The 24,442-nt window shown below is 41.0% G+C and overlaps 1 protein-coding gene across 3 annotated transcripts in view; it reads right to left on the minus strand.

Annotated features, from left to right (window-relative positions):
• Positions 1 to 2,695: 2,695 nt before the first annotated feature.
• The window catches only part of LOC121001698, a 133,008-nt gene continuing 111,261 nt past the window's right edge, over positions 2,696 to 24,442 (minus strand). For all 3 annotated transcript variants that reach the window (XM_040432874.1, XM_040432875.1, XM_040432876.1), the window contains exon 15: positions 2,696 to 3,851. In XM_040432874.1, coding sequence (XP_040288808.1) covers positions 3,790 to 3,851 — 62 coding nt within the window. In that variant the 3' untranslated portion in view covers positions 2,696 to 3,789. The remainder of the gene's footprint in view (positions 3,852 to 24,442) is intronic.

Here is a 24,442-nt window from a genome sequence, read left to right on the forward strand (position 1 = left end):
CTGTTCCTTGATAGCGTAGAAATGAATTATGCAAATTACATCCCTTGGTTTCAAGGGGTCAGGGTTGGGGGGTCTCAGAGCTCTGTGAACCCTGTGGATTTCGATGTTGGAGCTCAGTGGTCGTCCCAGGAGACCATTGAAGGTTTTTACAATTGTAGGTAGGAGAACCGCCTACGTTATTGACTCAGGGAGGCCTCTGATCCGTAGATTATTGCGACGGCTTCGATTTTCAATGTCATCTAGATGATGTTGCAAGGCGTGCAGTTGTTTATCATGGGACTGTACTTTGTCTTTCAAGGTTTGAACAGCTGCGGACAAGGAGGCATGGTCCTGTTTAACGGAGTCCACCTTTGTATCGAGTAGGGCCATCTCAGAGCGTACTTGAGTAAACTCTCTTTTACATTCTTGTAAGATGTTGGCAGCAAAGCTGGAGAGATCCGCCTTGGAAGGTAGTGAGCATATCAGGTTGTGTAAGTCCGCCATAGTGGGTGGCCAAGAGTCCTCATTAAACAGAGGGGCAGGGGATGAAGGCCTCTGAAAGGACTGTGGAGATCCCTGGAGGGTTGCAGCTGCAGAGGCGGCTGGGGTCTGTGGGTCTGGTGAAGCTGTGCCACACTGGCGTGGATGGGATCCGTCTCATGAGGAGCCCGTGGACCAGTGCGGGGACGCCGCCAGGGATAAGGGGTGCCCCACGTGGCTATCTAGGGAGCATAACCAGGGGGGTCTGGTGGGTGGCACAGTTTTTATTTTTTGTTATCTACAACATTCATCTGACAGGTGAGATCATGTGGCATTTTTATAGAGCAGGTTGTCACGGACGCGACAATACCAAATATGACAACTTTTTTGGTTATTTGTTTCAGTTTTACATAACAAAGCATTTAAAAAAAAAAAGATTCTTTAGTGTCTCCACATTCTGAAAGTCATAGTTTTTTTTTTTTTGGGCGACTGTCTTGTGTAGGGGCTCATTTTTTTCGGGATGGGATGACGGTTTGATTGGCACTATTTTTGGGTGCGTATGACTTTTTGATCGCTTGCTATTACACTTTTTGTGATGTAAGGTGACAAACAATGGCTTTTTCTACACTTTTTTTTATTTTTACGGTTTTTACCTGAGTGGTTAGGTCATGTGATATTTTTATAGAGCAGGTTCTTACGGACGCGGCAATACCTAATATGTATACTTTTTATTTATTTAAGTTTTATACAATGATTACATTTTTGAAACAAAAAAAATCATTTTAGTGTCTCCATAGTCTGAGAGACATAGTTTTTTCAGTTTTTGGGCGGGTATGATTTTTGCGGGATGAGATGACCGTTTGATTGGCACTATTTTGGGGTGCGTATGACTTTTTGATTGCTTGCTATTACACTTTTTGTGACGTAAAGGTGACAAAAAAATTGCTTTTTTGACACCGTTTTTATAATTATTTTTTTTTTACGGTGTTCACCTTAGGGGTTAGTTCATGTGGTATTTTTATAGAGCAGGTTCTTACGAATGTGGCAATACCTAATATGTATCCTTTTTTATTTACTTAAGTTTTACACAATAACAGCATTTTTGAAACCAAAAAAATTATGTTTCAGTGTCTCAATATTCTGAGAGCCATAGTTTGTTTTTTGGGCAATTGTCTTAGGTAGGGGCTAATTTTTTGTGGGATGAGGTAACGGTTAGATTGGTACTATTTTGTGGGGCATACGCCTTTTTGAATGCTTGGTGTTGCACTTTTAGTGATGTAAGGTGATATATTTTTTTAGCACAGTTTTTATGTTTTTTTTTTGACAGTGGTCATCTGAGGGGTTAGGTCATGTGATATTTTTATACAGCCGGTCGATACGGGCGAGGCGATACCTTTTTCCCCCTATTTTTTACAAAAATGTTTTACTTTATTTTGGGAAAAGGACGCTTTTTTTTTTTTTACTTGAAACTTTAATTTTTTTTGGAAAACTTTATTCTTTAACTTATTTTTTTTTGTCCCACTCTGGGACTTCAACTTTTGGGTGTCTGATCCCCACTTCTGTATTGTAAAGCATTGGCTGTAGGTATATTACCAGTGTAATACACTTACAGCCTCCTTGCCTGTGAGATCCAGGGGCCTGGATCTCAACAGGTTCTCCAGGAAGGCAGCCACGATGCCTAAGTAAGGCATCCGGCTGCCTTCCATGCCATCGGGTCACTGTCACAGCAGCGCGGGGACCCGATGGCAGCTCCGATCCCCGCATGGACAGCGCGGCACATCAAGAGTTAATGTTTTCACCGATGTCGGCGCATGCAGCAGGGGTCCGGCTATCAGTCACTGCCGGACCCTTGCCGCAGATCGGGCGGGTGCAGGAGCATGTACGACGATGTCCTTAAGTAATGGACATCTGCGCCGTACATGTACGGCGCGGGTCCTCTACGGGTTAAACACACTATCAACACAGTCAACCATGTGTTCATCAAGCTATTATGAATAATGAAAGCTATTTGGGGATGTATTTATAATAAAGTAATATTTATGTATATTCTGTAATTGTATTACTGTATTTTTCTCTTTATAAGACGCACTTGATCATAAGATGCACCAAGGTTTTAGAGGAGGAAAATAAGGAAAAATATATTTTTCATCAGACCTCAGATTAGCCCCCCAATCTTCATCAAACATCAGATTAGATGACCAATTTTCATCACATCTCACATCAGACCTAAATCTAATCTCCCAGTCTTGACCTCAGATCTCAGTTCAAGACCCCCAATTTTCATCAGACCTCAGATCACCTTTCCTGCTCTGGATGTCTCCCTTACCCTGCAGATTCAGTGCACTTTTCCTGCAATCACCGCTCCCTGGTCTTCTGCAGGCACCACCCTGCACTGTGACCTGATGTCTCACAGTATCAGGTCATAGTGCACACCTATATGCACTACGGCCTGATGTTATATGCAGTCAAGAGACAGCACAGTGCAGCACCTGGAAGAAAACCAAGGAGCAGTTAGTACAGTCAGTGCTAGTTGCACTACACTCACTGCTCCCCGTTCCTCCTGAATACTAATGATGTAAGTACTCATAATGGAAATGTTCATTAGTGTTCGCTTTATAAGACACAAAGCCACTTTAGAAATAAGGTAATCGAGGAAGAGCAAAATGTCATAAAAAAATTAACAAAAAGAGATAACATCTTTCTTTTCACCAAAAAATCTGACGTCAGCATGTCAAATACCATCTTTCAGGCCAACTGGAGCATTTTTGATTGGTGTATAATCGATTCAGGTCTGAAACGAATTTGAAACAAATTTTTTGAGAAATTCGCTGAATTGGAAACAAAAAGATTATCGACTGATTGACATTTTTGTTCCAGTCCAGCATCCATATCCATACAGAAAAAAGCTGAGTTTTTCTGTCTGGTGCAGGGAGACATTCACTGTTACAACTTATTTGCCAGATGCCAAAAACGATTCCACAGAAAATAATTGGTATCAGATTCCTTTCAGCATTTCTGTACCACGGACAAAGTTGCATGTACTCTCTATTATTATTATTTTTTTTTTTTACACAGAAGGTAATGGTTCCAGTTAAGGTTACCCACAATAAGATGACTGTTAATAACTTACTGAAATTATTTATGAATTCCCTTATATAAATGTATTTATTAACTATAAACACTTTATTGCAGGTTTGAATTTAAAAATGTTAAAAAAAATCCCAAACCCAGCACAAAGGGAAAGAAAAAAAAAACTCTAAAGTCACATATAAAAAAAAAAAATCATGAATTAAGAAAAATAATTCAAAGTAAACGTTTCAGTTTATTTTGTCATGAAGTCTTTAGTCTTCCTGTTTCTTGCAAGTATTTTATAAGGCTTGGTATATTAATTCCTAGAAGACAAAAAATATTTTACACGTTAGCTAAATAAATACAGCTGTCTTACTACAGAAAAAGGTTGACTATTCATTTCAACATAATTTTATGCACAAAAAAATTATTTCAGCCAACAGCAGTTGTATGCAACAGTATGGCATGCAGTTGCAAATGTCAGGGCAAAAGTTGGGTGGGACTGTTTATAAATATCAATCTTGCCTTACTTTGATTTCATTGACATACAGTCAGGTCCATAAATATTGGGACATCGACACAATTCTAACATTTTTGGCTCTATACACCGCCACAATGGATTTGACATGAAACGAACAATATGTGCTTTACCTGCAGACTGTCAGCTTTAATTTGAGAGTATTTACATCCAAATCAGGTAAACGATGTAGGAATTACAACAGTTTGCATATGTGCCTCCCACTTGTTAAGGGGCCAAAAGTAATGGGACAATTGGCTTCTCAGCTGTTCCATGGCCAGGTGTGTGTTATTCCCTCATTATCCCAATTACAATGAGCAGGTAAAAGGTCCAGAGTTCATTTCAAGTGTGCTTTTTGCATTCTTAAAAAGAAGGAACGCACCGTTGAGCTCAGCAACACCAAAAGACCCGGAAGACCACGGAAAACAACTGTGGTGGATGACCGAAGAATTATTTTCCCTGGTGAAGAAAACACCCTTCACAACAGTTGGCCAGATCAAGAACACTCTCCGGGAGGTAGGTGTATGTGTGTCAAAGTCAACAATCAAGAGAAGACTTCACCAGAGTGAAGACAGAGGGTTCACCATAAGATGTAAACTATTGGTGAGCCTCAAAAACAGGAAGGCCAGATTAGAGTTTGCCAAACGACATCTAAAAAAGCCTTCACAGTTCTGGAACAACATCCTATGGACAGATGAGACCAAGATCAACTTGTAGCAGAGTGATGGGAAGAGAAGAGTATAGAGAAGGAAAGGAACTGCTCATGATCCTAAGCATACCACCTCATCAGTGAAGCATGGTGGTGGTAGTGTCATGGCATTGGCATGTATGGCTGCCAATGGAACTGGTTCTCTTGTATTTATTGATGATGTGACTGCTGACAAAAGCAGCAGGATGAATTCTGAAGTGTTTCGGACAATATTATCTGCTCATATTCAGCCAAATGCTTCAGAACTCATTGGACGGCGCTTCACAGTGCAGATGGACAATGACCCAAAGCTTACTGCAAAAGCAACCAAAGAGTTTTTTAAGGGAAAGAAGTGGAATGTTATGCAATGGCCAAGTCAATCACCTGCCTGAATCCGATTGAGCATGCATTTCACTTGCTGAAGACAAAACTGAAGGGAAAATGCCCCAAGAACAAGCAGGAACTGAAGACAGTTGCAGTAAAGGCCTGGCAGAGCTTTACCAGGGATGAAACCCTGCATCTGGTGATGTCCATGCGTTCCAGACTTCAGGCTGTAATTGACTGCAAAGGATTTGCAACCAAGTTTTAAAAAGTGAAAGTTTGATTTATGATTATTATTCTGTCCCATAACTTTTGGTCCCTCAACAAGTGGGAGGCACATATGCAAACTGTTGTAATTCCTACACCGTTCACCTGATTTGGATGTAAATACCCTCAAATTAAAGCTGGCAGTCTGCAGTTAAAGCACATCTTGTTTGTTTCATTTCAAATTCATTGTGGTGGTGTATAGAGCCAAAAATGTTAGAATTGTGTCGGGATCCCAATATTTATGGACCTGACTGTATGAGGCATTAAAGGGTTTTCTGCCTTGTTGTCTTTCTGCACTTCCTTGTTCGTTTCCATGGTTACAACCACCCTGCAATCCATCAGTGGTGGCCGTGCTTGCACACTATAGAAAAAAGCACCAGTCTATGTGCGCTCCCACGCTCCAGGCCACCAGACAGATTGCAGGGTGGTCGTAGCCATGGAAATGAGATGTGTATAATGTGATGGAAAAATGAATCCAGCCAGCAAAGGAAGCTATATGGATAATAACAATACATATATAGTAATATATAGTAAGTGGCTTGTATTATCATTCTCTACATGATAAATGCCACTTACTGAAGTGACACAAACCCTTTAACTTTTTTTAGAGTGTTCACTTAGGCTACTTTCACACCTGAGTTAGGTGCGGATCTGTCTGGTATCTGCACAGACGGATCCGCACCTATAATCCAAATGCTGGTATCCATTCAGAACGGATCAGTTTGCATTATTCTTTTAAAATAAAGTCTAAGTCAAAACGGATCCGTCTTGACTTACATTGAAAGTCAATGGGGGACGGATCCGTTTTCAATTGCACAGTATTGTGTCAGTGAAAACGGATCCGTCCCCATTGACTTACATTGTAAGTCAGGACGGATCCGTTTGGCTCTGCATCGCCAGGCATCGCAAGCAGCGTTTTGGTTTCCACATCTAGAGCGGAATGGAGGCGGAACGGAGCCAAGCTGATGCATTCTGAACGGATCCTTATCTATTCAGAATGCATTGGGGCTGTACTGATCTGTTTTGAACCGTTTGTGAGATCCCTGAAACGGATCTCACAAACGGAATTTAAAACGCTAGTGTGAAAGTAGCCTTAGCTGTATGAAGGCTTGCTTTTCTGCAGAGCAAGCTGTAATTTCTAATGGCATCATTTAATATTGAATCTGAGGTGGGAAACTGGAAAAAAATGTCTAAATGGGGTGGAAGTAACACAATTATGCCACAGTTTTATGGGTTTTGTTTTTACAGCATTCCCTATGTTAACTTCATTCTGCAAGTCAGTATATTTACACCTATACACATTTTTTTTTCTTCTTGTGTTGTAATACTTAAAAAAAAAAAATAATACTTTGAAAAAAGGTATATTTTCAATTTTTTTCCCGTAGCGTTAGCATATTCTGACCCCCATAACTTATATATATTTAGTCTTCGGACCGGTGTTTTTCCCCCCCATTATGCGATTCAGCATACTGGATAAATACTTTCATATTTTAATAGTATGTGCATTTTGGGATGTGGCAATACTAATGATCTTTATTTTTAAAATGGAAAAAAAGGGAGTATTTAAACCTTTATAATTTTTAAAAAATATTTTCCAACATTTAATTTTAGTACCTCTAGGGAACCTTAACCCCATAGGGACACAGCCTTATTTCACCTTAAGGACCAGGCCATTTTTTGCAAATCTGACCAGTGTCACTTTAAGTGGTGATAACTTTAAAACGCTTTGACTTATCCAGGCCATTCTGAGATTGTTTTTTTGTCACATATTGTACTTCATGACACTTGAAAAATGAAGTAAAAAATTGTTATTTTTTTGCATAAAAAAATACCAAATTTACCAAAAATTTGGAAAAATTAGCAAATTTCAAAGTTTCAGTTTCTCTACTTCTGTAATACATAGTAATACCTCCAAAAATTGTGATGACTTTACATTCCCCATATGTCTACTTCATGTTTGAATTATTTTGGGAATGATATTTAATTTTTTGGGGATGTTACAAGGCTTAGAAGTTTAGAAGCAAATCTTGAAATTTTTCAGAAATCCAATTTTTAGGGACCACTACAGGTCTGAAGTCTCTTTGCAAGGCTTACATAATAGAAACCACCCAAAAATGACCCCATTCTATAAACTACACCCCTCAAGGTATTCAAAACTAATTTTACAAACTTCGTTAACCCTTTAGGTGTTGCACAGGAGTTATTGGCAAATGGGGATGAAATTTGAGAATTTCATTTTTTTGCCTAATTTTCCATTTTAACCCATTTTTTCCACTAACAAAGCAAGGGTTAACAGCCAAACAAGACTGTATCTTTATTGCCCTGACTCTGCCGTTTACATAAACACCCAATATGTGGCCGTAAACTACTGTACGGCCACACAGCGGGGCGTAGAGTAAAAGGTGCGCCGTTTGGTTTTTGGAAGACAGATTTTGCTGGACTGGTTTATTTACACCATGTCCCATTTGAAGCCCCCCTGATGCACCCCTAGAGTAGAAACTCCATAAAAGTGACCCCATCTAAGAAACTACACCCCTCAAGGTATTCAAAACTGATTTTTACAAACGTTGTTAACCCTTTAGGAGTTGCACAAGATTTACCGTATTTTTCGCCGTATAAGACACAGTTTTTAATGGAAAATAGAGATTTTGGCAGATTTTCCATTTTTATATATTTTTTCCAGTTACAAAGCAAGGGTTAACAGCCAAACAAAACTCATTATTTATGGCCCTGATTCTGTAGTTTACAGAAACACCCCATATGTGGTCGTAAACTGCTGTACGGGCACACGGCAGGGCGCAGAAGGAAAGGAATGCCATACGGTTTTTGGAAGGCAGATTTTGCTGGACTGGTTTTTTTGACACCATGTCCCATTTGAAGCCCCCCTGATGCACCCCTAGAGAAGAAACTCCATAAAAGTGACCCCATCTAAGAAACTACACCCCTCAAGGTATTCAAAACTGATTTTTACAAACGTTGTTAACCCTTTAGGAGTTGCACAAGATTTACCGTATTTTTCGCCGTATAAGACGCAGTTTTTCCCCCCCAAAAGTGGGGGGAAAATAGCAGTGCGTCTTATACGGCGAATGCTGCCGATTTTGTCGGGTTTTCAATGATACACCCGCCGCGATGCCGGCATCGCGGCGGGTGTATCAGCTGTGAGGGAGGCGGGACTGGGGGCCGGCATCTGCTTTTTAAATGACAGCGGGGCCCGTGCAGTGACTGTGTTCTACTACACGGGCCCCGCTCACTGTATGATCCTATGTCTAATAGTTACCATAATTGTAATTGTATGTAATCAGGAGCGCTGTGTATTGCCGGTACTTACAACTAGAAGCGGTAGGTAGCAGAGAGGAGGGAGGAGGGAGGAGGCAGGCCGGGAGGACAGAAGCTGGCAGCGTGAGTCATACGTCATGCGTCTGCGCCGCCCATTTTATGAATGAATGAAGCAGGTGGCGTGGACGCATGACGTATGACTCACGCTGCCAGCGCCCGTCCTCCCGGCCTGCCTTCTCCCTCCTCCCTCCTCTCTGCTACCTACCGCTTCTAGTTGTAAGTACCGGCAATACACAGCGCTCCTGATTACATACAATTACAATTACGGTAACTATTAGACATAGGATCATACAGTGAGCGGGGCCCGTGTAGTAGAATACAATCACTGCACGGGCCCCGCTGTCATTATAAAAGCAGATGCCGGCCCCCAGCGTGTATTGAGGGTCATTCACTACAGGGACACTTATGGAGGGGATCTGTGGATGACACATAGCATAAGATGCTATATATGTGTCATCCACAGATCCCCCCCATAACTGTCATACACAGATCCTCATAACAGTGCCATCCAGAGATCCCCCATAAGTGTCACCCAGAGATCCCCCATAAGTGTCACCCAGAGATCCCCCATAAGTGTCACCCAGAGATCCCCCATAAGTGTCACCCACAGATCCCCCATAAGTGTCACCCACAGATCCCCCATAACAGTGCACCATCCACAGATCCCCCATAACAGTGCCATCCACAGACCACAATTAGTTCAAAACCCACCAAAAGCACACCTTTTGGTTCAAAATATTTCTTTTCTTATTTTCCTCCTCAAAAACCTAGGTGCGTCTTATAGGCCGGTGCGTCTTATAGGGCGAAAAATACGGTAATGGAAAATAGAGATACAATTTAAAAATTTCACTTTTTTGGCAGATTTTCAATTTTAATATTTTTTTTCCAGTTACAAAGCAAGGGTTAACAGCCAAACAAAACTCATTATTTATGGCCCTGATTCTGTAGTTTACAGAAACACCCAGTGCTCCAGCCTAAAAAAAATACCTAGTAGCCATTGGCTCCTGAACTGAAAAATTTAGGAGCCAAATCAAATTTTTAGTCGCCAAATCGAAACTGAATCAAAATTTTGGTATCGTGACAACGCTATGCCGATCAGATCGGCGTAGGGTTGTTTTGAAACCAAAATTTTGATTCGCTTTCGTCACCATAAAAAAGTATTGCGATACTCAATACCGCGCAAAAAAAACAAAACAAAAAAAGCTGCGTGCATTTCGCATTTTATTAAACATTCGGCCCATAATAGAACCGTCCTATCCTATTTTTTGGGGTGACAAGTTGACTAAAAATGGCGAATGCTCACCGCATAGGAGATATTTTTGAATAATTTAATAGTTTGGACAGCGCTATGTAATATGTTTATTTATTTATTGTTTATATATTTTATATGTAAAATTGGGAAAGGGGGGATTTAAACTTAATATTTTAGGGTACTTTCACACTAGCGTTATTCTTTTCCGGCATAGAGTTCCGTCCTAGGGGCTCTATACCGGAAAAGAACTGATCGGGCATATCCCCATGCATTCTGAATGGAGAGTAATCCGTTCAGGATGCATCAGGATGTCTTCAGTTCAGTCATTTTGACTGATCAGGCAAAAGATAAAACCGCAGCATGCTACGGTTTTATCTCCGGCGAAAAAAAAATGAAGATTTGCCTGAATGCCGGATCCAGCATTTTTCCCCATAGGAATGTATTAGTGCCAGATCCGGCATTCAGAATACCAGAATGCACCCGCACTAAATCCGGACCCATTCACTTCTATGGGGCTGTGCACATGAGCGGTGATTTTCACACATCACTTGTGCATTGCGTGAAAATTGCAGCATGCTCTGTTGTGCGTTTTTCACGCAACGCAGGCCCCATAGAAGTTAATGGGGCTGTGTGAAAATCGCAAGCAAGTGCGGATGCGGCGCGATTTTCACGCATGGTTCCTAGGATGAAAGTCTATTCACTGTATTATTTTCCCTTTATAACATAGTTATAAAGGGAAAATAATAGCATTCTGAATACAGAATGCATAGTAGAAGGTCAATATAATAAACATTGGTGGCGCAGTGCGCCCCCCCAACACTCCAGTATAATAAACATTGGTGGCGCAGTGCGCCCCCCCCAACACCCCAGTATAATAAACATTGGTGGTGCAGTGCGCCCCCATCACCCCAGTATAATAAACATTGGTGGCGCAGTGCGCCCCTCCAACACCCCAGTATAATAAACATTGGTGGTGCAGTGCGCCCCCCATCACCCCAGTATAATAAACATTGGTGGCGCAATGCGCCCCCCATCACCCCAGTATAATAAACATTGGTGGCGCAGTGCGCCCCCCCATCACCCCAGTATAATAAACATTGGTGGCGCAGTGCGCCCCCCATCACCCCAGTATAATAAACATTGGTGGCGCAGTGCGCCCCCCATCACCCCAGTATAATAAACATTGGTGGCGCAGTGCGCCCCCCCATCACCCCAGTATAATAAACATTGGTGGCGCAGTGCGCCCCCTCCTCAAAATAATAAACATTGGTGGCGCAGTGTGCCCCCCCCCCCAATATAATAAACATTGGTGGCGCAGTGGGCAGTGCCAATGAGGGTTAAAAAATAAAAAAATAATTTACTCAACCCTAACCCGCCTCCTGTATGTGTATAAGAAACGTTGGTGGCACAGTGCGCCCCCCCAAGTATAATAAACATTGGTGGCTCAGTGGGAAGTGCCAATGAGGGTTAAAAATAATAAAAGAAAATTAACTCACCTCCTCCAGTTGATCCGTAGCTGCCGGTCTCCTGTACTTACTTCTTTCTTCAGGACCTGTGGTGACGTCACTGTGCTCATCACATGATCCATTACCATGGTGATGAGCTCAGTGACATCACCACAGGTCCTGAAGAAAGAAGTAAGTACAGGAGACCGGCAGCTATGCGATCAATTGGAGGAGGTGAGTTAATTTTCTTTTATTATTTTTTAACCCTCATTGGCACTTCCCACTGTGCCACCAACGTTTATTATTATGCGCTGCTGAGAACATTATCTCCTGTGCCGCCGCTGTATTGAGCAGAGCTGCGGCGGCGGGTCTAGTCGCAAATGGCAACAAGACTAAAAAGTCTTGTCGCCATTTGTAAATTCTAAGTCGCATTGGCGACCATTTTGGTCGCCATCTGGAGCCCTGACACCCCATATGTGGTCGTAAACTGCTGTACGGGCACACGGCAGGGCGCAGAAGGAAAGGAATGCCATATGGTTTTTGGAAGGCAGATTTTGCTGGACTGTTTTTTTTGACACAATGTCCCATTTGAAGCCCCCCTGATGCACCCCTAGAGTAGAAACTCCAAAAAAGTTACCCCATTTTAGAAACTACGGGATAGGGTGGCAGTATTGTTGGTACTAGTTTAGGGTACATATGATTTTTGGTTGCTCTATATTACACTTTTTGTGAGGCAAGGTAACAAAAAATAGCTTTTTTGGCACAGTTTTTTTTTTTTGTCATTTACAACATTCATCTGACAGGTTAGAACATGTGGTAATTTTATAGAGCAGGTTGTCACGGACGCAGCGATACCTAATATGTATGCTTTTTTATTTATTTATGTAAGTTTTACACAATGATTTCATTTTGAAAACAAAGAAAATGTTTTAGTGTCTCCATAGTCTAAGAGCCATAGTTTTTTCAGTTTTTGGGCGATTATCTTAAGTAGGGTCTCATTTTTTGCGCGATGAGATGACGGTTTGATTGGCACTATTTTGGGGTGCATATGACTTTTTGATCGCTTGCTATTACACTTTTTGTGACGTAAGATGACCAAAAATGGCTTTTTTTACACCGTTTTTATTTTTATTTTTTTACGGTGGTCATCTGAGGGGTTAGATCAAGTGATATTTTTATAGAGCCGGTCGATACGGATGCGGCTATACCTAATATGTATACTTTTTTTTTAATTTATGTAAGTTTTACACAAGGATTTCATTTTTGAAACAAAAAAAATCATGTTTTAGTGTTTCCATAGTCTAAGAGCCATAGTTTTTTCAGTTTTGGGGCGATTATCTTGGGTAGGGTATGATTTTTGTGGGATGAGATGACGGTTTGATTGTTACAATTTTGGCGTACATGCGACTTTTTTGATCACTTTTATTACCTTTTTTTTGGGAAGTAAGGTGGGCAAAATTTCAATTTCATCATAGTTTTTTATTTTTTAGGCGTTCACCGTTCGGGTAAAGTAACATGACCGTTTTATAGATCAGGTCGTTACGGACGCGGCGATACCAAACATGTGTAGGGAATTTAATTTTTTTCATTTTTAATCAGTGATAAATGTGTTTTTTGATTTTTACATTTTTTTTCACTTTTTTTTTTACCCAGACCCACTGGGTTCTTGAAGATCCAGTGGGTCTGATGTCTGTATAATACAGTACAGTACAATATATATTGTACTGTACTGTATTTTACTTACACTTTGTCTGAACAGATCTCTGCCTTTAGCACAGATCTGTTCAGCACCATGGACAGCAGGACGCCTGAGACGGCGGACCCCTACTGCATGCGCTGGCTTCGGTGAAATCACAGATGCCGGCGCATTAACCCTTCACGTGCGATGTCGGGCGGGGATCGGAGCGGCTATCGGGTCCGCGTGCTGCTGTGACGGGGACCCGATGGCATGGAAGGCAGCGCAATGCCTTCCTTAGGCATCGGGTCTACCTTCCGGTGGAGAGCCTGTGAGATCCAGCCCCCTGGATCTCACAAGCAGGCAGCTGTATGAAAATACACACTGTATTACACATACAGCCAATGCATTCCAATACAGAAGTATTAGAATGCATTGTAAAGGGGATCAGAGCCCCAATAGTTGAAGTCCCAAAGTGGGACAAAAAATAAAGTGAAAAAAAAATAAGTTTAAAAAATAACGTTTTCCCCCCCAAAAATGTAAAGTTTCAAGTAAAAAACAAACAAACGTAATGTCCCCCAAATAAAGTACTTTTTTTTTTTTTTTTTAGACATATTAGGTATAGCCGCGTCCGTATCGACCGGGTCTATAAACATATCACATGACCTAACCCCTCAGATTAACACCGTAAAAATAAAAAAATTAAAACTGTGCTAAATAAACAATTTTTTGGTCACCTTACATCACTAAAAGTACACCACCAAGTGATCAAAAAGGCTTATGCCTGCCAAAATAATACCAATCTAACCATCACCTCATCCTGCAAAAAATGAGCCCCTACCTAAGACAATCGCCCAAAAAATAAAGAAACTATGGCTCAGAATATGGAGACACTAAAACATAGTTTTTTTTTTTGTTTTAAAAATGCTGTTATTGTGTAAAACTTAAGTAAATAAAAAAAAGTATACATATTAGGTATCGCCGCGTCCGAAAGAACCTGCTCTATAAAAATATCACATGACCTAATCCCTCAGGTGAAAAATAATAATAATAGAAACGGTGTAAAAAATGCCATTTTTTGGCACCTTACATCACAAAAAGTGTAATAGCGAGCGATCAAAAAGTCATATGCACCCTATAATAGTACTAATCAAACAGTCATCTCATTCCCCAAAAAATGAGCCCCTACACAAGACAGTCGCCCAAAAAATAAATAAAATTACGGCTTTCAGAATGTGGAGACACTAAAAATATATATATGTTTTTCAAAAATGCTTTGTCATGTAAAACTGAAACAAACAACAAAAAAAAGTCATATTTGGTATTGTCGCGTCTGGAACACCCTGCTCTATAAAAATACCACATGATCTAACCTGTCAGATGAATGTTGTGAATAACAAAAAATAAAAACGGTGCCTAAACAGCTATTACTTGTTACCTTGCCTCACAAAAGTGTAATATAGAGCAACCAAAAATCATATGTACCCTAAAATAGTACCAAGTAACAAAACTGCCACCTTAGGGTAACTTTTTTGGAGTTTCTACTCTAGGGGTGCATCAGGGGGGTTTCAAATGGGACATGGTGTAAAAAAAACAGTCCAGCAAAATCTGCCTTCCAAAAACTGTATGCTGTTCCTTTCCTTCTGCGCAATGCCGTGTGCCTGTACAGCAGTTTACAACCACATATGGGGTGTTTCTGTAAATTACAGAATCAGGGCCATAAATATTGAGTTTTGTTTGGCTGTTAACCCTTGCTTTGTAACTGGAAAAAATGGATTCAAATGGAAAATCTGCCAAAAAAAGGTGAAATTTTATCTCTATTTTCCATTAATCCTTGTGGAACACCTAAAGGGTTAAAGTTTGTAAAATCAGTTTTGAACACCTTGAGGGGTGTAGTTTGTAAAATGGGGTCACTTTTAGGTAGTTTCTATTATGTAAGCCTCACAAAGTGACTTCAGACCTGAACTGGTCCTAAAACAGTGGGTTTTAGAAATTTTCTGAAAAATTTCAAGATTTGCTTCTATACTTCTAAGCCTTCTAACGTTCCCAAAAAATAAAATGTCATTCACAAAATGATCCAAACATAAAGTAGACATATGGGGAATGTAAAGTAATAACTATTTTTGGAGGTATTACTATCTATTATAAAAGTAGAGAAATTGAAATTAGGAAATTTTTCTACATTTTTGGTAAATTTGGAATTTTTTTTATCAATAAAAATTATTTTTTTTGACTAAATTTTACCACTGTCAAGAAGTACATCACATGACGAAAAAACTATCTCAGAATGGCCTGCATAAGTAAAAGCGATTTAAAGTTATCACCACATAAAGTGACATGTCAGATTTGCAAAAAATGGCCTGGTCTATAACCACTTCCCATCTGAGCCATTTGCCCCCTTCCTGACCAGGCCAAATTTAGCAAAACTGACATATCTCACTTTATGTGGTAATAAATTTCAATTTCTCTGCTTTTAAAACAGAAAGTGATACCTCATAAAATATTTATTATTTAACATTCCCCATATGTCTACTTTATGTTGGCATCATTTTGGAAATGTCATTTTATTTTTTTAGGACGTTAGAAGGCTTAGAAGTTTAGAAGCAATTCTTCAAATTTATAAGAAAATTGCCAAAACCCACTTTATAAGGACCAGTTCAGGTCTGAAGTCACTTTGTGGGGCCTACATAGTGGATACCCCCATAAATGACCCCATTGTAGAAACTACACCCCTCAAGGTATTCAAAACCGATTTTACAAACTTTGTTAACCCTTTAGGCGTTCCACAAGAATTAAAGGAAAATGGAGATCAAATTTTTAAATTTCACTTTTTTGGCAGATTTTCCATTTTAATCAATTTTTTTCTTTAACACATCGATGGTTAACAGCCAAACAAAACTCAATATTTATTACCCAGATTCTGCGGTTTACAGAAACACCCCACATGTGGTCATAAACTGCTGTATGGGCACACGGCAGGGCGCAGAAGAAAAGGAACTCCACATGGTTTTTAGATGCCATGTCCCATTTGAAGCCCCCTGATGCACCCTTACAGTAGAAACTCCCAAGAAGTGACCCCATTTTGGAAACTAGGGGATAAGGTGCCAGTTTTATTAGTACTATTTTTGGGTACATATGATTTTTTGATCATTCATTATAACACTTTATGGGGCAAGGTGACCAAAAAATTGGTTGTTTTAGCACAGTTTCTATTTATTTATTTTTACAGCGTTCACCTGAGGGGTTCAGTCAAGTGACATTTTTATAGAGCAGATCGTTACGGACGTGGCGATACCTAATATGTATACTTTTTCTCATTTATTAAAGTTTTACACAATAATAGCATTTTTGAAACAAAAGAATTATGTTTTAATGTGTCCATGTTCTGAGAGCTATAGTTTTTTTATTTTTTGAGAGATTTTCTTATGTAGGGGCTCATTTTTTGCGGGATGAGGTGACAGTTTTATTGGTACTATTTTGTGGGACATACACGTTTTTGATCACTTGGTGTTGCACCTTTTGTGATGCAAGGTGACAAAAATTGCTTGTTTTGACACAGTTTTTTTTTTTTTTTTTTTACGGTGTTCACCCGAGGGGTTAGGTCATGTGATATTTTTATAGAGCTGGTTTTTACGGACGCGGCAATACCCAATATGTATACTTTTTTTTATTTGTTTCACTTTAACACAATAATAGCATTTTTGAAACCAAAAAAATGATGTTTTAGTGTCTCCATGTTCTAAGAGCTATAGTTTTTTAATTTTTTGAGAGATTTTCTTATGTAGGGGCTCATTTTTTGCGGGATGAGGTGACGGTTTTATTGGTACTATTTTGTGGGACATACGCGTTTTTGATCACTTGGTGTTGCACCTTTTGTGATGCAAGGTGACAAAAATTGCTTGTTTTGACACAGTTTTTTTTTTTTTTTTTTTACGGTGTTCACCCGAGGGGTTAGGTCATGTGATATTTTTATAGAGCTGGTTTTTACGGACGCGGCAATACCTAATATGTATACTTTTTTTTATTTTTTCTATTTTTAACTTTTTTTTTTCATTCCTTACTTGGGGACTTTTTTTTTTTAACATGTGAAACTTTTTTTAATTTTTTTATTTTCAACCTTTTATTTTTATTTTTTTTATTTTACACTTTTCGTCCCCCATAAGGTCATACAAGACCTCTGGGGGACATTTGCTTCACTTTTTTTTTTTTTTTCACTGTTGATTTCTCCTGTAACTGGGGCTGACATAGTAGCCCCAGTTACAGGACAAATGCACCCCTAGAGAGGCTGTACAGCAGCAATCCAGCGCTGTACAGCCTCAGAGCAGGGCTGATCGAGGTCTGTGAGAGACCTCACACAGCTCCTGCACACTCCGGTCACGGCGGTCACATGACCGCCGGGCCGGAACAGGAAGTGCACAGCGGGCAACCCGATCAGCAGCTGCACGATTAGCGTGCAGCTGCTATTTCTGAAAGGACGTTTTAAAATGTGCTTTCAGAAATAGACGTCCACCCATAGGACGTTTATATCCTATGGGCGGACGTGAAGCGGTTAAGGTGAAAAAGGGCAGGGTCCTGAAGGGGTTAATCTGTGGGTCGATACGGTTATGGTAATACCAAATATGTATTGTTTTTTTTCTCTCCATGTTTTACCATTTTTGTATCATTAAATCACCCTTTAATACATTTTTCATATTTTTTTTGCATCGCCATATCTAAGACTAGCTGTAGTTGTTATTGGTACCATTTTGGGGTACATATGACTTTTTGATTCCACTTTTTATTTCATTTTTTTGGGAGGTAAGGTGACAAAAACACCAATTCCATCATTAATTTTTTAATTTCTTTATTATGGCGTTCACCACTCAGGATAAGTAATGTAATCCCTTTATTGTTTTACCAAGTCGTACTTGGATTTTGAAGATCCAGTGGGCCTGATGGCTATACAGTGCATTGCAATAGTCATCTATTGCAATGGACTGTATTGTCAGTTTTAGGCCCCCTGCACACGGCCGTTTTTTTTCCCCGTTTACTGGCCGTTTTTTGCGTTCCGTATACGGTCCGTATACGAAACCATTCATTTCAATGGTTCCGCACAAAAAACGGAATGTACTCCGTATGCATTCCGTATTTCCGTTCCGTTCTAACATAGAACATGTCCTATTATTGCCCGCAAATCACGTTCCGTGGCTCCATTCAAGTAAAAAAAAACCTTAACACATATGGAAATGCATCCGTATGTCTTCCGTTTCCGTTCTTTGCTGAACCATCTATTGAAAATGTTATGCCCAGCCCAATTTTATCTATGTAATTACTGTTTACTGTATATGCCATACAGAAAAACGGAACGGAAAAAAGGAACAGAAACGGATGCACAACGGAAACAAAAAACGGAACAACGGATCCGTGAAAAACGGACCGCATAAACTGAAAAAGCCATACGGTCGTGTGCAATAGGCCTTACACTGACACTAGACCTGATCAGACCCTCAGGGTCTGTCGGGCTTAGATACCAGGCAAGCCCAGATGCCTTTGTAAAGCGTCCTGTTGCCATGATAACCATCAGGCCACTGCCATCACAGTGCGGTGGCCCTCTCTTAACCAAATGGATGCCATGGGTGGCTACTCACTGCAGCATCTAAGAGGTTAAACTGTACTTTTGAAAAGTTCTGGGAACCATGGGTATCCTCCTCCCACTCCACAGATCTCCATTATTGCATTACTTTGTGATTAATGTCAACCTCGCTGGATGTTTTCTTCGAAATCTTGGCAGTTGAAACTGTACTTCATATTGGCTATGTAAATTGCTGATGCTGCATACCTTTGTTTAACTAATGTATATGCTATAATAGGAATGCCACCCAATAATGTTGCATCCTCAACTTATGTTCATGTTTACAACATATTCTATTATGTATTGACATGATTTTTCTTGCATAAATCTTTCAATAAATACCCCATTGAAACATAAGAGGTTAAACTGAATCGCTACCATAAAGAAATTATTGCCACACAGTGGGAGGGGAAATCAGGGGGAAAGCTGAGGTATGGAGGCACAGAGGGCACATTTTGCACAGTGGCGTGTCAGGGCCATACCTCCGTGCAGGCTCTGATCTTCACGGACAGGATCTGCAGAGATCAGAGCCTGAAAACATATTTACGCTTAGATTGGTTAGTCTAACCAATCAGAACAATCGCTGACAAGGGAACGCTCATTGGTCCCTTGCCAGGAGCTCCCATGTCTCCTCTGTCGGGGAGAACGGAGGCTCCAAGGCTGTGTGACATTTTTTAGTGAAAGTTTGGGCATAACTGTACGTCCAGGTGCGTGAACTTAGTGCTCACCTGGACATACAGTTATGCCCAGGTGCACAAAGGGGTTAATATCACCTGTCGAAAGAACAGTGTTCCAGAAGTCTTGTGTTTTGTTCAGCAGCAACTTTACAAACATAAAAAGAGAAACTAAACTTTTAATTTAGGGTACTTTCACAGTAGCGTTTTTCTTTTACGGCATAGAGTTCCGTTACAGGCCTCTTTCACACTTGCGTTGTCCGGATCCGGCGTGTACTCCACTTGCCGGAATTACACGCCGGATCCGGAAAAACGCAAGTGTACTGAAAGCATTTGAAGACGGAACCGTCTTCCAAATGCGTTCAGTGTTACTATGGCACCCAGGACGCTATTAAAGTCCTGGTTGCCATAGTAGGAGCGGGGAGCGGGGGAGCAGTATACTTACAGTCCGTGCGGCTCCCGGGGCGCTCCAGAATGACGTCAGAGCGCCCCATGCGCATGGATGACGTGATCCATGTGATCACATGATCCATGCGCTTGGGGCGCCCTGACGTCACTCTGGAGCGCCCGGGGAGCCGCACGGACGGTAAGTATACTGCTCCCCCGCTCCCCGCTACACTTTACCATGGCTGCCAGGACTTTAGCGTCCCGGCAGCCATGGTAACCACTCTGAAAAAGCTAAATGTCGGCTCCGGCAATGCGCCGAAACGACGTTTAGCTTAAGGCCGGATCCGGATCAATGCCTTTCAATGGGCATTAATTCCGGATCCGGCCTTGCGGCAAGTGTTCCGGATTTTTGGCCGGAGCAAAAAGCGCAGCATGCTGCGGTATTTTCTCCGGCCAAAAAACGTTCCGTTCCGGAACTGAAGACATCCTGATGCATCCTGAACGGATTTCTCTCCATTCAGAATGCATTAGGATAATCCTGATCAGGATTCTTCCGGCATAGAGCCCCGACGACGGAACTCTATGCCGGAAGACAAGAACGCAAGTGTGAAAGAGCCCACAGGGGCTCTATACCAAAAAAGAACTGATCAGGCATATCCCCATTCATTCTGAATGGAGAGTAATCCGTTCAGGATGCATCAGGATGTCTTCAGTTCAGTCGTTTTGACTGATCAGGCAAAAGATAAAACCGTAGCATGCTACGGTTTTATCTCCGGCGAAAAAAACTGAAGACCTGCCTGAATGCCGGATCCGGCATTTTTTCCCCATAGGAATGTATTAGTGCCGGATCCGGCATTCAAAATACCGGAATGCCGGATCCGTCCTTCCAGCCTGGGCATGCGCAGACCAGTAAAAATGTGAAAAAAGATACAAGACGGATCCGTCTAACCGCATGACAAGCGGAGAGACAGATCCGTCCCTGCAGTGCATTTGTGAGATGGATCCTCATCCGGATCCGTCTCACAAATGCTTTCACTCAGCGGCAGATCGGCGGATCCGGTGGGCAGTTCAGACGACGGAAATGCCCGCCGGATCATACTGCCGCAAGTGTGAAAGTAGCCTAAGTTTTTGGTAAAATGTCCTAAACACCCTAACAATACTTTTTGTAATACACTTTATTAATGCATTTAGAATTTTTAATAGAGTTTTCCGTTCCTAAAGCGCACCTTTCCCTGTGCGCCTAAAATCTACTTTTCTGTACCATGTAACCATGTGCTATGCCAGAAGTAGCTGAGCGGAGCAGGCTCCTGCCTGTGGCCGCTTCGCTAAGCTGACATGCAGGAATCTTAGGTTAGCGACGCAGGCAAAGTTCTCAGCTAGTGTGCTGCCATATTTTGTTTGCTGTTTGTATGTTAGTTTTATGGATATGCACCTGTGACTTTGGATGTGCTAATCTAAATTTTCCTGAACTATATAAGTCTAGGCGGTCGGTATTTAACTCTGTGTATTTATGAGTCTGAATAGCCTTGTACAATACCCTCTATAACTGAAGCCAGATGTCAGCCACAGTTACAGGAGAAACCAGCAATAAAATATTGTTTAAATGGTGTCTTATATGACCTTATGGTGGCACAAAGTGTAAAATATAAAAATACAGAGAAAATAAAAAACATTTAAAAACACCACAACAATCCATCTTCTAGCCCTGCCCCAGTGACTGTAAACTATATATCCAACTATTTTAAAACAAACATTAAGGAAAGTGTATATCTTTTTGCAAAGTATTTTAGTTGTACTTTAACCCGTAGGATACCAGCTCCGTAGCTGTACGGCGCTGCGGACTGTGCCTTAAATCCCAGCTCCGTACTGCTACGGAGCGCTGATCGGGCGGGAGCTGGAGCTGCCCCCGCCTAATCAGCAGCAGGGGTCTGGCTGTTCTCGTTAGCCGTGCCCCTGCTGTATGCTGACCGCGGCACGTGCAATGTTTGTGGAGGGTTCCCGCACTGCGGTGACGGAGACCTGATGGTTGGGAGGGCAGCCCGATGCCTTCCATTCCATAGGGATCGTGCTGCCTTCCATGTAAGCCTAGGAGACCCAGCCCCCTGGGTCTCACAGGCAAGCAGGCTATAAGTGTATTACACTGTGTAATACACTTACAGCCAATACATTACAATGCATTGTACAGGGGATCAGACCCCTGTCCCATAGTGGAACAAAAAAAAAAGTTTAAAAAAAAAGTAAAAAAAAAAATGTTTTATATAATAAAAAAATTACAAAAAACATCCTTTTTCCAAAATTAAGTTATAATTTAATTTTTTTTTAAATAGGAAAAGAAAGAAAAGCAGACATAGTAGGTACTGCTGCATCTGTATCGACCGCCTTTATAAAAATATCACACGATCCATCCAGTCAGGTGAACGCCGTAAAAAAAAAAAAAAAAAGGCAAAACAGCCACAATTTCTGGTCACATAAGAACCCCCAACATAAGACAATCACTCAAAAAATAAAAACCAATGGCATCCGTAAACCATTCCATCAAAATCTGCGCTGCAAAAGCTATATGGCGCTCCTTCCTCTCTTAGTCCTGCCATGTACCCCCACAGCAGTTTAACAGCACATATGGGGTGCTGCCGTATTCAGGAGAAAATGGGTAACCAATTATGGGGTACTTTTTCTCCTGTTACCCCTTGTGAAAACGAAAAATTTGGGGATAAAGCAACATTTTATTGGAAGAAATTAAACTTTTCATTTTCACAGCCAAGTGTTTCCAAATTCCGTAAGAAGCTTGGTGGTCAAAGTGCTCAGTACACCCCTTAATATATTCTTTGAGAGGTATAGTTTCCAAAACTGGGTCATTTTTTGAGGGTTTCCACTGTAGGGGTATGTCAGGGTCTCTTCGAATACAAAATGGTGCCCAAAAACCATTCTATAAAAATCTGCCTCCAAAAACCATATGGTGCTCCTATGCTTCTGACCATTGCCATGTGCCCCTACAGCAGCTTACCCCACATACTGGGTATTTCTGTAAACTTCTAAATCAGAGTAATGTATATTGAGGTTTATTTTGCTGTTAACCCTTGCTGTATTGCAAGAAAAAAATTGATTAACATAAAAAATCTACTAGAAAAAAAATAAATTTTGAAATTTCACCTCCATTCCATTTTCCTTTAATTCTTGTGGAACACCTCAAGGGTTGAAGGTTTCACCCAGGCAGCCCCCTGATGTTAGCATCGGAGCATCTCATGCTCCGATGCGCTCCCTTGCCATGAGCTAGATAGCGCAGGGCAAGGGCTCTTTTGTTTACAATAACACACTGCCGGGCGGAAGCTTCTGCCCGGCAGTGTGTTCAGTGACGTTACTGGCTCTGATGGGAGTGCTTTAGCACTGTCCTAGCCGTTTTACTGCCTAGGGCAGCGCTAAAGCCCGCCCATCAGTGCCGGTGACGTCACCGGGCTTCCTGGCAGCCCCATAGAGCAGTGTTTCCCAACCAGTGTGCCTCCAGCTGTTGCAAAACTACAACTCCCAGCATGCCCGCACAGCCAAAGGCTGTCCAGGCATTCTGGGAGTTGTAGTTTTGCAACAGCTGGAGGCACACTGGTTGGGAAACACTGCCATAGAGAGCCCGGTTCGTCACCGGAACTCCTGAAAATGCCTTTGCCCAGCGCAATTTAGCGCAGGGCAAAGGAGAGCATCGGAGCATGAACTGCTCTGATGCTCAAGTCAGGGGGGCTGCCTGGGTGAAAATGGAGGTATGTCCAGGTTCAGCTCTAAACCCGGACAACCCCTTTAACAGTTTGTAACATCAGTTTTGAATAATTTGAGGGGTGTATTTTCTAAAATAGGGACATTTATGTGTGGTTTCCATTACATTAGCCCCTCAAAATCACTTTATAATTGAATTGGTACTTAAAAGGGTTGTCTCACTTCAGCAAGTTGAATTTATCATGTAGAGAAAGTTAATACAAGCCACTTACTAATATATTGCTATTATCCATATTGCTTCCTTTGCTGGCTGGATTAATTTTTCTATCACATAATACACTGCTCGTTTTCATGGTTACAGACCACTCTGCAATCCATCAGTGGTCGTGCTTGCACATTATAGGAAAAAGCACTAGCCTATGTGTGCTCCTATGGTCCCGGCCACCAGACAGGCTGACGCTTTTTCCTATAGTGTGCAAGCAAGACCACCACTGATTGCAGTGTGGTCTGTAACCATGGAAACGAGCAGTGTATAATGTGATGGAAAAATGAATCCAGCCAGCAAAGGAAGCAATATGGATAAAAACAATACATTATTAAGTGGCTTGTATTAACTTCCTCTACATGATAAATGCAACTTACTGAAGTTAGACAACCTCTTTAAAAAAATGGTTTTGGAAATTTAGTTGAATATTTGAAAAATTGCTTCTAAAATTCGAAAAAAATGCCGATATAAAAAAAAAGACAAAAATAAGGCCTCATGCATAAAAAAAGCGCAAAAATTATTTATATACCAGAGTGGGAAAAAGTTTTGGTTCTCAAAGGACGTATGTACTTAAAAAAAAAAAAAAAAAAAAAAAAAAAAAAAAAGTGTCTGGTCAGGAAGGAGGGGTAAATGGCCCATGGCCTGATCATAACCTGGTTAATGTGTTATGTCTCTTGGTGTATACAGAAAATTGCTAAATGTTTGGCAGTGTTTCAATAAAAATAAAATAAAAAAAGATTTGATTTAAGCCTCATGCACAAAACTGTATGTGTT

Source organism: Bufo bufo, chromosome 5 (genome assembly GCF_905171765.1).
Source record: "Bufo bufo chromosome 5, aBufBuf1.1, whole genome shotgun sequence".
Lineage (NCBI taxonomy): Eukaryota > Metazoa > Chordata > Amphibia > Anura > Bufonidae > Bufo > Bufo bufo.